Genomic DNA, 14081 nt, shown 5'->3' on the forward strand with positions numbered 1-14081 from the left:
CCGGCAGGACAATTCCATGACCAATGTTAATAATGTCAGACTAGACTAATGTCTAATCATTTAGCTGGGAAGGAGAGAGAGAGAGAGCAAGAGGGGGAGAGGGAAGGAGAGAGAGAGAGAGCAAGAGGGGGCCTCACCAGGCCGATCCTGGACGTAGGCCCCAGAGAGACGGAGGGAGAGCCTGGCAGTTGAAAGCGTGGGGCCTGTAGCCACATCTAACCACATACGTCACATACATACAGTTACTGCACATACGCACTTAGTGTGTGTCCTTGTATTAACAATAATAATACCTCTCAAATTAGGCCTGATGAACGGCTTCAGCTGGGCAACGTTCATACCCTGCTTTAGCTGAGGCCCTTTGGTGCTGGACAGCATCACCACACCCTTGGGTGAGATGGAGGATATGATGTGCGGCCCAAACCAATTGGCCTCCAGTCACCCTCCTTTCCATCCCTCCTTCCGCTTGTTTGCCCGTAGGACCTCATCCCCAACTTTGAAGTATATCTGTGATATACACACAATCAGGTTTCAGTATTTGCTGTTGAATCAATTGCCCTTTGGAGATTGCTGTTGTAATCAGGTTATGAATGAATGGTCTTTATTGTCATTGCTACAGTACAGGTACCAAACAACGACATTTAGGAGGGGTGGCTCCCCTGGTGTTAGGAAAGGGAAAAAAAAAAAACTTTAAAAAAAAATCACAAGAAGGGAAGGAGCTGGTTTACATAAATAAAGGCTATGTACACTATCCACTATACTATACTGTACAGATAGACGACTAGGGTTGTCATATTGCACAGTAGTGTTATTTCACATTTATTTAAAGTGTCGCAGTTTGCAGGCTTGAAATGTACATGTTTGTGCCTCAGCACTACACCTGATTTTTTCAGTCCAGCAGCTGCCATCAATCCGTCCAGACTGTCCAGGGCCCAGAACCTAGGTCTTTGCTGTGTTCAGGGCCTGGACGGCCCTGTGGTAGAAGCTGTTCTTCAGTCTGTTTGTCCTTGCGCCCAGGGTCCTGAACCGCCTTTTCGAGGGCAGCCTGGTAAAGTGTTCGTACCCAGGGTGGGTCGGGTCCCTGGAGATCTTGGAGGCCTTCCTGAGACAGCGTGTGTTGTACAGCTCTTCCAGAGAGGGGAGGGGGGCGCCGGTGATCTTCTGTGCTGTTCTCACGACTCTCTGTAGCGCATTTCTCTCCGCTGTTGTGCAGCTGGAGAACCAGTTGCAGATGCCGTAGGTGAGGATGCTCTCCACTGCGCCGCGGTAGAAGGTCACCAGTATCTCCTGCTTGCTGTGTTCCTTCCTGAGGACTCTCAGGGTGTATAGCCACTGTTGTGCCTTCTTGATGGTGGTGGTGAAGGTTAGGCTCATGCCTTAACCAAGGCATTGGCCATAGAAGTGGATTCTTCTTCTAATAACTATTATAAATCTTTTTCTTCTAATAACTATTATTGTAGGTCCTTGGCCGGAGAAGGGAGCAGGTGAAACAGCTGAGGAAGGGGCTGAAGGAGTGTCAGGTCCTTCACCTTTTTTACACCATGTAGCTTGCTACATCCCTGTTCTCGCCCCCTTTATCGCTGCGAACCCTGGATGGCAAGCCGTGTGCATGGACAGCCTCAAGAAAATGGGAACAGACTGTCTCGGCACGGTTGTTGTTGGATGCTTTCAGAAACACAACCATTCTGCTGAAACCATCTATCCCTCCATGGATAATGATGCGCCACCTTCAGAAAACAAAAGAAATGAGACACATTTATGATGAATATGATTTTGTTTTTCTCAATGACTTGTTATTCATCACTTCTGACCAATATTATCTATGGATACCTGATAAGCTTATGATTCCCATCAATGTGCCACAAGCAGTTTGGTGCGGGGACACTGTACACCCTTCTTCTTATTGTGTTCAGACTTAATGTACGCTCCAATACTCCCTCTGGGTCAATGCGTCTCATTGATTGTTGGACTCGGAGACCTATGATCATAATATCCAATAACAGTGATCATTAATACAATTTAAAAGGACAATATGGTTACAAAATATATCACATAACCTTGTTTTGTGGGATTTGGAGCTTTGTATACTGTTCTGCACTAACAACACAAGCTACTTTCCAAATCCCCCTCCCTCAATACACTGTATACAGTCATGCTTGAAAGTCATCATCAGACTATGGGACTCATATGAAGATCAAATAAAAGTATAAAATGTGTGGAAATTCCAACAGGGTTCACAAGCGTTCAAGCATGATATATGGATCCTCCTGTGGACTCATTTTCACCATAGACCTTTTTCAATTATTGTCCATTGGATGTAAACATGATTTAAACTTTCTTGACGGCAAATGTATTCATGTGATAAAACCTTTGGTGCCAAGGTTGGGTGTCATCAGGGGTAGGGGAGGCTGTATGCATATCAGGGGGGTGGCAGGGTTAGGGGAGATGGGTAGGGGTAGGGGAGGTTGTATGCATGTCCAGGGGGGGGGCGGGGGGGGCCGGGATGGGGGAGATGGCATATGGTAAGAAGAGGGGTGTGGCCATAGTAATTAATACATCTCTACCATTCTCTGAAGAGAAAGTGATAAAAGATAATAGGAGAAGATATGTAATGGTTGACCCTATTACATTAACCATAGCTAAAGGTAATGAATCTTTTTTTCATTTCATACCTATTAGTTTACTCTAACGAATTAAAATGATTAACAAGCATAATGGCACAGAGAATGCAGAGATGTGTAGAAATGTCTACCTTGTCATGATTACAAAGATACCACTTGAACACACACACTGTGACACATTGGTCACACGCGCGGGCGCGCGAAACACACACACACAACAGTTTCAGATCTACTAACGGGTCTTCATCGTCATCGTTGGCATCGCGAATCATAGCGAATCATAGCGAATCATAGCGCTACCTATGGCCGGAAAGGGCAGAACCTATGGCCGGAACCGGAAGAAAAATATGGTACCTACATCGGAATGCAATACAATGCAAATTACATCGGATATCGAAAAGCAATTCAAATTAGTACCCAACACTCGAATGCAATACAATGCAAATGACACCGGATATCGAAAAGCAATGCAAATTATTACACCGACACTCAAATGTAATACACTCATCACCAAATGTAATACGCTGCGCTCAAATGTGATACACTCATGACCAAATGTAATACGCTGCGCTCAAATGTAATACACATGCTCAATGGAATACACTCATGACCAAATGTAATACGCTGCGCTCAAATGTAATACACATTGATTTTATTTTGGCACAAATATGCCGTATTTTTGCATTGTATTTAGTGTTACACGTGTATTGCATTCCGATGTGTGTATTGCATTCCGATGTGTGTATTGCATTTGAATATGGCACGATCCACCCTCCATAGGTCTGAGGGGACAGGTGATTGTAGTAGTTGTAAAGTGTATTACTCTTTTTTGGTATCTTATCTTTATCTATAACTACTAGGATTCTAGAACACATTGTGCAAAAGACGAGTTAATGTTCAAAGAATTTGAGCTTTGAGGTTTAGCTTCATATGTTAAGAATGTGTTGCAAAACACAAGTAATATGTATTTCAGTTTCATGACAGAGCCGACTGTTTTTTTTTTTATGATTGATTGAGAATGTTTATTTTGTTCCCTTATACAATTCACAATACATATATTTAAAAATGTACACAGTCACAATGCGTACCAGGACCAAAAAGGTGTAGGCTGAAGCCATGGCTTATTGCGCTACCCTTGTTACATGCATGTTTATTTTATTTTTATTTATTTTTATTTCCCCATGAGTGCATAATCAAAAACAACAACAACACAATTTCACTTGCGCATCTTAACAGAAAACTCAAAAGTACCAAACAAAAAACTATATTAATGCGCCTACCCTTTTTACATTAGTGGTTTTCCCCTTATAAGTGCATAATCAAGACATAGAAACATTTAAAAACAAAATGTTATATATATATATATATACTGTATATATTTATGATAAGAATAGTCTTTTGCATTCAGGTGGGCGTTCTTATGACTAATGCCCTTTCTTGCCGTTTAGCTTCACTTTACAATCACGTGATCTGCGCCGGCACCCTTTCCAACACACGTCTTCCCAGAGTGCTCTGCTGCGGCAAGGAACAACAAAGATGGCGTTTCTGGAAAGTGAACGGAGGAGCTGCTGTCACCTGTGAGAAGATGATGAACCGAGGAGAGAGAAACTAAAACTACCACCACTGACAACCTGCCAACAGACACATTTGGATTATAACCGCACTGAATAAAACCCCCCAAAAAGAAAACAAAAATGCCTTCTTCTCCGAAAGCCAGAAACGCCTCCGGCGGTGGTGGTGGTGGTCGGGGCAGCCCTACTCGCTACGAGTTCATGTCGCTGAACCGAGCCTCCCCTCCAGCCCCCCGGGACCACCACCACCCCCTCCTCCTCCAGCGCCAGGGCTCCGACCCCACCACGGCCCGGCTACGAGCCTCGGAGAGGGAGAGCCCTACCCGGCGTCGGGGCTCCGGCTCCTCCACCACGACCACGGGGGGACCACCACAGATGATGCCCGAGGAGGATTGCATGCGACTCAACCCGTCCTTCCTCCAGATCGCGCTGAGCTCCCTGCTGGCCATCGACCTGTGGCTCTCCAAGCGGCTGGGCGTGTGCGCCTGCGAAGACTCGTCCTGGGGGTCTATCCGCCCCCTGATGAAGCTGATCGAGGTGTCGGGCCACGGCATCCCCTGGCTGGTGGGGACAGGTTACTGTCTGTGGAAGAGCGACACCGTGGCCGGGCAAGAAGTCATGCTCAACCTGTTCATGGGTGGGTAAATGAATGAATGAATGAATGAATGAATGAATACATGAATGATTGAATGAATGGATGAATGGATGGATGAATGCATGAATGAATGAATGAATGGTCTTTATTGTCATTAATATAGTACAGGTACCCTACAACGACATTTGGGAGGGGGGGCTCCCCTGGTGCTAGGAAAAAAAAGACTAAAATAAATAAATAATATAATACGTTTATATGTGGTGGGTTTTGTTGGGTTACACTGCACTGGGTGGATCTCTCCTTGTCTCCTAGCTAAATCTGCATTGATAGGAATTGATACTAGGATTGAAAAAGGACAAAAACAAAAAAAATCTAAAAAAAAAGAATAGATAATAAAAATAAGTCAAAAGTCATGCTCAACCTGTTCATGGGTAAATAAAATAATATTATACGTTTTATATGTGGTGGGTTTTGTTGGGGTCACACTGCACTGGGTGGATCTCGACGTGTCTCCTACCTACATCTGCATTGATAGGAATTGATTGATAGGATTGGAAAAAGGACAAAAAAAACACAATCTAGACTAGTTGACATTTCCCCCAGGACGCATCCTATTGCTTTCAACTGTCATGGGGGGGTTTCAGATCAGTGCAGATGAGGGAAAAAGAGGGAATGCTACAGATTGCACCAGAGATGCACCAGTGGTGGTGCAGTGCTGCTGGTCGACAGTTGCCACCACACCCCCCTGTCATGCATCCCGCCCCAAACCCCTCCCCCTTTCATACTTCAGACACACACGCACTTAAAGTCCTACACCATCTTTTATTTTTGTATTCTCTCTCCCTTTTCTCTCTCTCTCTTTCTCGTGCCAGCTCCTTCCCACCTGTAGCTGGCCATCCTCTGTTCATCCTGCCCTCCTTCACCTGTTCTTCCCCTGACACCACCTGCCACCTCCCATCTTTTGTTCCTCCCTCTCTCTCCATCCATCCCCTCCTCCAGAGATCTGTCCGTCTCTGCTCCACGACTCACGCTTGGCTAAGGTGATACATGTTTAATATCTAAAGTGCTCTATTTTGTCTAGTAGGACACTCACACACACACACACACACACATACACACACACAAACACACACACACACTCAGATGAACATCTCTGCCATACTCTAGAACACATAGCCTTGTTTAGGAGATGGCGTTATTTGTGAGAAGAGTGAGACTTCTCCATCGCTGTGCACCCAGTAGGTAGACTAGGGTGCAAAGAGTCACCGACGCCAGTCACCTCACCCAGACAACCAGTCACCTCACCCAGACAACCAGTCACCTCACCCAGACAACCAGACAAAAAACCCACGGTTATGACGACTCGCTGTGTGTATAACAGAGGTATACCTCAGTAAACACTTGCAGACACACACACACACACACACACACACACACACACACACGCACACACACACACACACACACACACACACACACACACACACACACACACACACACACACACACAAGGCTCACACAGGCTCCAAAAGTGGTTATTCCAGAAATACACTGTATACCCCCCCCCACACACACACACACTGGCATCTGCTGTTTGTCAGGAGTAGGTGACTAGGGACCGGCCTTGTCACACCTGCTCTGGGCCGCCTGATAAAGGGACACTGATGGATCGGTTATTTCCTCTGCGGACGGACTTGAACTGATAGCACAGGATGGGGGGGGGGGGGGGGGGGGTTCAGACAGAAATGCATCTACAGTTGGGCAGAGGGAGGGAGGGAGGGAGTCTTGTCTAGAGCAGAGCAGAGCAGACAGTTATTCTAAGCTAACACCCCAAGACTGTCTGAACAGCATGGCTGGGTTCATTTGGGTCAGTTGTGCCCTGGGTGGTGTGACACTGAAGTATCTGAATGGTGTCTCAGCTTAACCAATGGCTGGTTGATTTCTGCCTTGTCTTTGTCTGAATGTTGAAGTCCTCGCGCCTCCCACCGTGTGGCGGGGGGGAGCGAGCGAGCGATGCTGTGTGCAGTATCTGGCTGCGTGTCTTCTCTCTCCCCTCTCGACTCTGTTCATTATCTGCCAGTCCTAAAGGGGTCAGCCTGTACACCAAGATCAATACAACAGATCACATCATCCGCGCAGCGCCATGCTCCGGCAGACCGCGCGTGTGTGTGTGTGTGTGTTTGGTGAGAGAAATATAGACACGGAGAGTCTTGCTGTGGGATGCAGTGCAGTCAGATGCAGGAGAAAGGCGGTGTGTGTGTGTGTGTGTGTGTGTGTGTGTGTGTGTGTGTGTGTGTGTGTGTGTGTGTGTGTGTGTGTGAGTGAGAGAGTGAAAGGAGGGCGGGGGGGGGGGGTGTAGAGAGAGACGAGCCTCCTGCTTGCTGCAGTGTTTCCATCCCGGTGGTGACATTATACGCTGGGCTTTAAACAAGCAACTGGCACTGGCCCGCAGTCTTCTCTCCGTCACCAAACTCACACACACACACACACACACACACACATACACACACACTCTCTCTATCTCTCTCTCTCTCTCTCTCTCTCTCTCACACACACACACATACCTAACCCTAACCCCTAACCCCTAACCCCTAACCCTAACCCTAACCCTAACCCTAACCCTAACCCTATTTTGTGCTTTTTCTAAAATGTGTTTTATTTTTATTTATTTTATTATTTTTATTATTTGTTTTCCCCTTTCCTAACACCAGGGGAGCCACCCCTCCTAAATTTCGTTGTTTGGTACCTGTACAGTAGCAATGACAAATAAAGTCCATTCCATTCCATTCCATTCCATTCCATACACACTCTCTCTATCTCACACGCACGCACACACACACACAGACACACACACCCTCTCTCTCTCTCTCTCTCTCTCTCTCTCCCTCACACACACACACATACACACACTCTCTCTCGCTCTCTCTCTCACACACACACACACACACACACACACACACACACACACATACACACCCTCTCTATCTCACACGCACAGACACACACACACACACACACTCTCTCTCTCTCTCTCTCTCTCTCTCTCTCACACACACACACAGTCTCTCTCTCTCTCTCTCTCTCTCTCTCTCTCTCTCTCTCTCTCTCTCTCTCTCTCTCACACACTCACAGTGTCAGTCAGGGGGGCAGTACTGTAGGTGGTGGTGAGGATCAAACCAGGGTAGAGTGTGATTGACAGGCAGACGAGGTGGGTAACAATAAGACCATCTGTATGCTAACAGCAGCCACAGCCTTGTCACTAGCAGCTGTAACAACCAAGCATAACCAGTCATGTTGGAACGCTATCTTTTGAATCGACTTAGACCTGTGTGTGTGTGTGTGTGTGTGTTTGCATTGTCACTGTTTGTGTGTGTGTGTGAGTGTGTGTGTGTTTGCATTGTCACTGTTTGTGTGTGTGTGTGTGTGTGTTTGCATTGTCACTGTTTGTGTGTGTGTGTGTGTGTGTTTTGCATTGTCACTGTGTGTGTGTTAATATGTGTCCCGCTGTGTGTGAGCGTAGCTCTGATGTGTCTGTTCTGTGTGTGTCGTCTCTGTTCTCTGACATGTCCTGTTTCTCCCCCTCCCTCTCCCCCCCCCCAGCCCTGCTGCTGGACCTGGTCCTGGTGGGCATCGTGAAGGCGGTGGTCCGCCGCCGCCGGCCCTCCCACAACCGCATGGACATGTTCGCCACCTTCTCCGTGGACCGCTACTCCTTCCCCTCGGGCCACGCCACCCGGGCCGCCATGTGCGGCCGCTTCGTCCTGACCCACCTGGTGCTGGCGGCGCCGCTGAGGGTCCTGGTGCTGCTCTGGGCCGGCCTGGTGGGCCTCAGCCGCGTGCTGCTGGGCCGCCACAACGTGACGGACGTGCTGTGCGGCTTCGCCATGGGCTACTGCCAGTACCACCTGGTGGAAGCGCTGTGGCTGTCGCCTGCAGGGCTGCAGGGGCTGCTGGGACAGCTGGGATGAGGTATGTGTGTGTGGGGGGGGGGCGGGGGGACGGGGGGTTGCCGTGGAAGAGGATGGACCCCGAGGCTCTGAGGTTCTAGTCCCTCGTCCGGGGTCTGGGATACTGAGAAGGGTGGGGGGCCGGGGGAGGGGGGTGGAGATGAAGATTCCCCGCCCCCCCCCACCTTCACCTCCACCCCCCCCAACAAACCAACCCCGCTCTCATTGACTGATCCTGCGGCCTGTTATGTCACCGTTCACAATTCTTCTTCATCGTCGCTTTAGAAACAGACAGGACAGACCACCCCCCCGGCGACTCCCTCATCGTCTGCTAAGAAGAAGAAAAGAGCAAAGACTTGAGTGAAAATCTGCGCCACCCGACCGACCCACCGTCCGTCCGTCCGTCCGTCCACAAGCAAAGCACACCTCCGTTTAAACCCGTAAGCTCTGAGAATGACGGGCCTTACACACCATATGCTGCATCGACTCTGGAGCACTCTTCACTATTATTACTGTCATTAGGTGTTCTTCAAAAAAGAAGAAAAAAAGTATCCCAGAGAGAGGGAGAGTGTGAGTGTGTGTGAGTGAGGAGTCCACCTACTCGAACACCTCTGCTCTAATTAGGTAATGAAGCAGGAGAGGTGAAGGAGGAGGAGGAGGAGGAAGAGGAAGGAGGAGGAGGAGGAGGAGGAGGAGGAAGAGGAAGGAGGAGGAGGGTGTGGTGTGTGAGCCTGGGGGACGTGGTGCCTGGATACTGCCTCATTAGGGACTGGTGATGGGCTCAGGGGAGGCAGGGAGGGATGTTCTCCTGTACCTTCGTGATTTTCATCTTGTTTGGGAGGTCTGGGGCTCGGGGGGTGGAAAGAGTGATTTGTGCATGGAAGGAGAGTATCTGGCAATGCCTTTTTTCTCAGATGTAGCTGTTTTTTTTTATTTTATTAATTTGGGTATCTGTGTATTTTGTCTGATCATTTGCTTCAAACTTTGCGGGACTTTGAAAATGTCAGGCGTTTTGATTTACTCACTGTGAAGTAAAGTAATTACACGTAGGGGCCGGTTTCACAGACAAGGCGTAAGCCTTTACTCCTGGACTAAGTCACACTTTTTTTCAATGTAAAGTCTTCATTGAAAATGCTATTTAGCCTAGGATTAGGCTTAAGCCCTGTGTGAAACCGTAAAACCGTCCCGTTGTCTGTGAAAGGAGTTTAATCTGTAAAGGGCTTTGGGAATAAGGCTTTTATAAAGGTGGATTCTTCTTTCTTTTTATATTCTACTTTAAGCAGCATGAGCTAATCAGTGATAGCGTTTCTCACCAGACAAGATGGGGCCGTTTGAGTGTTGACATCGTTCCGAAAAGGCCAACGTTTCCCAACACAATAACCCTAGTCTGTAGTTAACCCTAGTAGTTAACCCTACAGCCCCTAGTGTGTGTGTTGAATGATGAACTTGTTTCTTCAGACATTCATTAATGCTTGCCCAGGTTAAGCTTGTTATGAAGTGTGTGTGTGTGTGTGTGTGTGTGTGTGTGTGTGTGTGTGCGTGTGTGCATGTTTGTGTTTGTGTGTGTGTGTGTGTGCGCGTGTGTGTGTGTGTGCATGTTTGTGTGTGTGTGTGTGTGTGTGTGTGTGTGTGTGTGTGTGTCTCGGGCTATCTCTAGTACCCACACCCTCTCCAGTGTGTGTGTCGGCCGGTCTGCTTCAATAATGAATGTCCCCCAGGAGCACACACACGCAGGCCTGAACTGCAGCCTCCCGTCCGCCTGCTCCGAGCCCGGGGCGTCTGCCAGAGCTCCACGTTCAGCTTCTGTTCTCATCCACCATGCTGTTGTCCCTGATGTTCCCTGTCGCTACACCTTAAAAGGTTCTTTCACTGTACAGATGCTAGGATCACTTTGTATATCGACTTAAAAGACCAACAACTCTGTAAGCCTGTATATATGGTCGTCTGCTTCTGCTTTTTAGCAACCGTTGTTTTCACAAAGATATATATATATATATAAATAGTGTTGCAGAAACGGCTGAGTAGCAAGGTCTTCAAATCTCTCTCCTTCCTTTGAGAGGAGAAGGCCTTTCTTTCATCTCCATCTTCCCCTTCATCTTCCCACTTCAGGCTGTGCGTGTTTCTGCTGTAGAGGCAGTGAGGGGGGAAAGTACCAGGCAGCGGATGTTCGGCATCCATCTAATGGCGTGTGTGTGCGTGTGCAAAGAGGTGTCCACCCACTCAACCACCTCCGCTCTGATTAAATATGAAGCAGCTTATTAGCTCTCTCTCTCTCTCTCTCTCTCTCTCGTCCCCCGTGGTTTGCTTTCATGTGATGAACCCCACGGGGGACGCCCACCCCTGCTGTACTTGTCTCACCCTAGAGCGCTGCACCTCACATCTACACATTCATATTCATATGAACCCAAACACATTCTTATTCATATGAACCCAAACACGTTCATATTCATATGAACCCAAACACATTCATACTGTATGAACCCAAACACATTCATATTCATATGAACCCAAACACATTTATATCCATATGAACCCAAACACATTCATATTCATATGAACCCAAACACATTCATATTCATATGAACCCAAACACATTCATATTCATATGAACCCAAACACATTCATATTGTATGAACCCAAACCAGCTTTACCGTGTGATGCTGTGCACTTCAACTCAGAACCCAGAAATCTAGTGAGACGATTGGAGTGTGTGCTTCCATCCCTGCAGTGAGGGTGTGTGATCCTAACTCCAGTCATCATTTCCCGTTGACATTAATGCAGAAGATTTATGCGAATGGTCGTTAAGGGGGATGCACTGGAGTGCGTCTGGAGTAAGTAGCCCACCCTGCCTGTACTAGACGTAGGGGACGGTGGGCTGTTCTCTGGTCCGGTAGACAAGAGAAGTGGTCCTCTGTGGCTCAGTCGGTAGAGCACGGCGCTGACAATGCTTAGGTTGAGGGTTCGATTCCCGCCGGACCATATGTACTGCGAAATGTATGCATTCACTGCAATGTCAGTCGCTTTGGATAAAAGTGTCAGCTAAATGGCTATTATTATCATTATTATTATTATTATTATTATTATTATTATTATTATTATTATTATATAACAAGAGAGCCACCCAGGTCCAGAGAGATGATTTAGACCTGTCTGAACACAAACATGCTCTCTCTCTCGGTTTATCATAATAGTACTGTAGATAGTGGCTTCCTGGCCTAGTCTCAGTCAATCCTACCTTACTCTAGTTCTAGAAATACGAGAAATCAATACAGTGTTCTTTCCAATCAGTGGAGATGAAACGGAACAGAAACCGACCGAAATGCTAGAAGGTGAGGGGGGCTATCCACTGTAGACGATTGGGGACGCAGCCCCCCTGAATGATAACATGACCCAGAGCGGTAGCGTTGGAAGCACCACACACGCTGCAGCTCCACTGAGCACCACGCTTCCTCTCATCTCCCCGTCAGAACGGCCCTCTTTACAAACGCAATAAGGAAGAAATCCATGTCTGCTACGGTTCTGTCCTCCACTCACTAAGGACCATCTGGCAAATCTGATGCCCCAAAATCCAAACACCATGCAGAGCCCTTTCCCCCCCCCCTTAGCCAACAGTAGACGCACTGTGTAGATCTGAGAAGATTGGAGAGGTCAAAGCAATATGGTAGAAGTCGACTGTATCCTAAAGTAAGGCCAGTCGGAGCTGTTACCATATTGCTATTACTTGTTCAGTTTTTCCAGAACTACACTAAGTGCCTAAGGAGAGGGTCCAGGGCTCACTTTGGAACTGGGCCCCAATTTTCTTTCTGTACAGACAAAATCGGCAAACACTCGCCTTCACCTTACGTTGTATGACTTCACCAGCTATATAAACACTGAATTTATTAATTAATCTATTGTAATGTGTCTATTGTATAATCTGAAGTGTAACGTCAAATGTATGTATATAAATAAATGTGTTCATTTAAATACGCCATAATGTTCTATGGGCTGTATGTGGTAGCAATTATGACTGTTTATTACATGGGATTTGGAGGTCTGCTCCAAAGTGATTGCACTGTATTTCTGTATTTCTAAATAAACATGGGGGGGAAAAAAACTTGTGCCCATGGCCTGTGTTTTATTGTCTTATGAGCGTCACAATTTCCAAGTTGATGACAAGTGGGATTCAAGTCTGTTTTTTCTAATTGATGCTAACTAAACAGCATCGTCAATGAACAGTTACAACTGAAATTATCTGCCTTACTGTTTCTATTGAATCTGATTTCAAGACAATTGTGTGTGTAGCGTGGCAGATGGACATTCTCGGATAAACAATGTTTTAAGTTTAGATATGTTTAGTTGTCAATAGTTGGAAAAGACTATTGGAAAATTCAACTGAGCATACAACATTCAACACACCATGTCTGACCGATGCACTGACAGGGTTCCTCAGCACACTCAGGTTTGACCGCTACGGTCAGGGCGACTGGTCATTGCAGAGGTCAGGGTGACTAGTCATTGCATCTCTCTATTTTTGGGAGGAGAGTCATCGCACTTTAGCCGATATTCAAGTCAACGTTTAACCTTCGTGGTGAGAGCAGCCACAGCTCAGTTTGATGGATGGGTTTATAGGTGATGATTAAAAAAATCTCTTCAGTGTTTTGGCTCCGTATAAAAGGCAGTGCCTCGATGAGGTTTGTCGCTTTTGATAAACACACAGATCAGACTAAGGTAAGAAACCTGCTGCTGTTTCACTGTCTGGAATATTCTAGAATTCTGATCATGATTTTTGATTATTGTTTTATTGAGGTGTCTATTGTATACATACATTAATTGTAAGCTACTGGGTAAACTTTATGTGGACTGCAGTACTCACCTGATAATCTGATGGTATAGCATGTGTACTGTATAATAGTATTGGTAAATGAAATTCTAATTTATTCAACAAAATGTTTACTTGAAATAAATGTAAGTGTGCATGAAATAGCATGTTTAGCATGTTTAACAACATTTGTGGAGAGACCCTGAAAAGTTAATTAGATGAACCTGAATTGCCCAAATGAAAACCTCTACCTATACAAATAGGCAGTACGTTTTATGTTTAGGGCCATGGACAATATATGGCACTAAACATAAAACCTACGGCCTATTTGTATAGGTAGAGGTTTTAATTTGGACAATTCAGGTTCATCAAATTGACTTTTCAGGGTCTCTCCACAGATCTCTCCACTTCACTAGATCAAGGTCATGTTTAAAACATGACCCAATCCCAGAATAGTACATGTGTGGATCTAAGACAGTGTTTTTCAAAGCTCTCCTCGGGGACCACCAGCCGGTCCACATATTTGATCCACCACCAGCACACCTG

At 46.6% G+C, this 14081-nt stretch overlaps 1 protein-coding gene across 1 annotated transcript; it reads left to right on the forward strand.

Annotated features, from left to right (window-relative positions):
• Window positions 1-4105: 4105 nt before the first annotated feature.
• On the forward strand, window positions 4106-8755 carry plpp6 (phospholipid phosphatase 6; the record flags this gene model as incomplete). Its single annotated transcript, XM_080535887.1, has 2 exons — window positions 4106-4829; window positions 8388-8755. Exons 1-2 carry the CDS (start codon window positions 4316-4318, stop codon window positions 8753-8755), a joined length of 882 nt encoding a protein of 293 aa, XP_080392013.1. The 5' UTR covers window positions 4106-4315.
• Between the last annotated feature and the right edge of the window lie 5326 nt (window positions 8756-14081).

Source organism: Nansenia antarctica (genome assembly GCF_963989245.1).
Source record: "Nansenia antarctica genome assembly, chromosome: 7".
NCBI lineage: Eukaryota > Metazoa > Chordata > Actinopteri > Argentiniformes > Microstomatidae > Nansenia > Nansenia antarctica.